At 34.9% G+C, this 1,578-nt stretch overlaps 1 protein-coding gene across 1 annotated transcript; it reads left to right on the top strand.

Moving 5' to 3' along the window:
* Window positions 1-814: 814 nt before the first annotated feature.
* On the top strand, window positions 815-1,342 carry LOC125842736 (uncharacterized). The gene has a single exon (XM_049522058.1). It carries the CDS (start codon window positions 815-817, stop codon window positions 1,340-1,342), a length of 528 nt encoding a protein of 175 aa, XP_049378015.1.
* Window positions 1,343-1,578: the final 236 nt, after the last annotated feature.

Here is a 1,578-nt window from a genome sequence, read left to right as displayed (position 1 = left end):
GGAAGCTAGAGAAAGTTTTAATCAGTTGATTTGGTGGGAACCTAAATGTGGGAATTCAAACGTTTGGTATGATAATTAGACTAAATTAGCCATCTATTAATCTAGACCTTTATGTGGAAGAGATAAATGAACTCATGAAGGAAAATGCTTTGAAGGATGAGAAACTTCATCACTACTATTTCACAGTGAATTTTCTTACTTAGAACCTACCGAGGAATGGGATGAGCCTTTGTGATTGCTTACCAGCTCTGGAAAGTTTATAGTTAGTAGTGCATGGGAAGAGGTGAGACAAAAGGAAGACAATAATGCTAAATTTGCAAACTTCTTGATTAAAGGTGTATGTTTTCTTTTTGTGAAGATTAATGGAAAAAAAAATACTTCCTTTATGGGAAGTGTTGATCAGAATAAAGGTGGAGGAGGAGGCTCTTTGTTATTGTTGTACTAGGCCACAAACATAAACTATTGATTATGTTTTTCTGACTTCTTCTTTTGTTAAAAGGACTTAGCAGAACTTTATTACTCCAGTTGGGATACAAATTCTAGGTTTTCAGTTGAAGGTATTTCTCCACAACTGGTGGAAACTAGATGTATCTCCTAAACTTAAGTCAATCTTGATGGCACTGCCTCCTTTCATTATTTGGCAACTTTGGAAGAGAAGGAATGCTCTTAAGCATAGGGAGAAGATGTCTTTCTATAATACTGTGGAAGAAATTAATAGGCAGATTTGGTTCTTGAAAAGGTGTAGGTACACCAACTTGAAGTCTGATTTGAAAATCTCTCTACCTGATTGCCTTATATTCCTTATCACTAGCCCATGCTTGTTAAATTTCTGAAAGAATATACACCTTCTATTGTTACAAAAGTAGTTATCTGGAGGAAACCTGAGGTAGGAAGTTACAAATGTAATACAAATGGAGCTTTTAAAGGCAATCCAAGACCTAGCTCAAATGGCTTTTGTGTGAGAGATTCTTCTGATAATTTTATATACGCAGAACCATCTAGACTATTAGATGGTAATAAACTTATAGCTAAAGCTAAGGCACTAATAGCAGGGCTAGAATTTTGCATTCTGGCACATTATACTCAAGTAGAGATGGAAATTGATTCATTAACCATGAAAAATGTGCTTAAAGGTATTTGGGAGGTCCCTTGGGAAATAAGTTTGGAAGTGAAGAAATTTAAGGAACTTAGGAACAACGGTGTAATAAGGGTGGAACATGTATTCAGAGAAGGAAATCAGATGGTTGATTACTTTGCTAAACTGTTCTTGAATGACTGCAGTTTTCTGATCAGTAACTGGATAGAAGCAGGTGTCAGATGGTCAGGTTGCTACATGCATTGAAGAAGCTGATTCTAGCTAGCATGAGGATTGATAATTCTGAAAAGAGTTGAAACTTTGCTCTTGAATTCCAAATCCATGTTTCGCTTGAACAAACCTGAAAACCATCACAAACAAAAGAAATAAACAAAATTTTTGCCCCAGTTTTCATTGGAAAATTTTTGTGAGTTATTAGCATATGTAAATTTTCAAAAATAAACCCAGACTAGAAAGTGTTTATCCTAGGATAAAATAAAATA

This window comes from Solanum stenotomum, chromosome 10 (genome assembly GCF_019186545.1).
Source record: "Solanum stenotomum isolate F172 chromosome 10, ASM1918654v1, whole genome shotgun sequence".
NCBI lineage: Eukaryota > Viridiplantae > Streptophyta > Magnoliopsida > Solanales > Solanaceae > Solanum > Solanum stenotomum.
The sequence above is the reverse complement of the archived record's forward strand: the minus strand, read 5'-3'. Positions and strand labels throughout refer to the sequence as shown.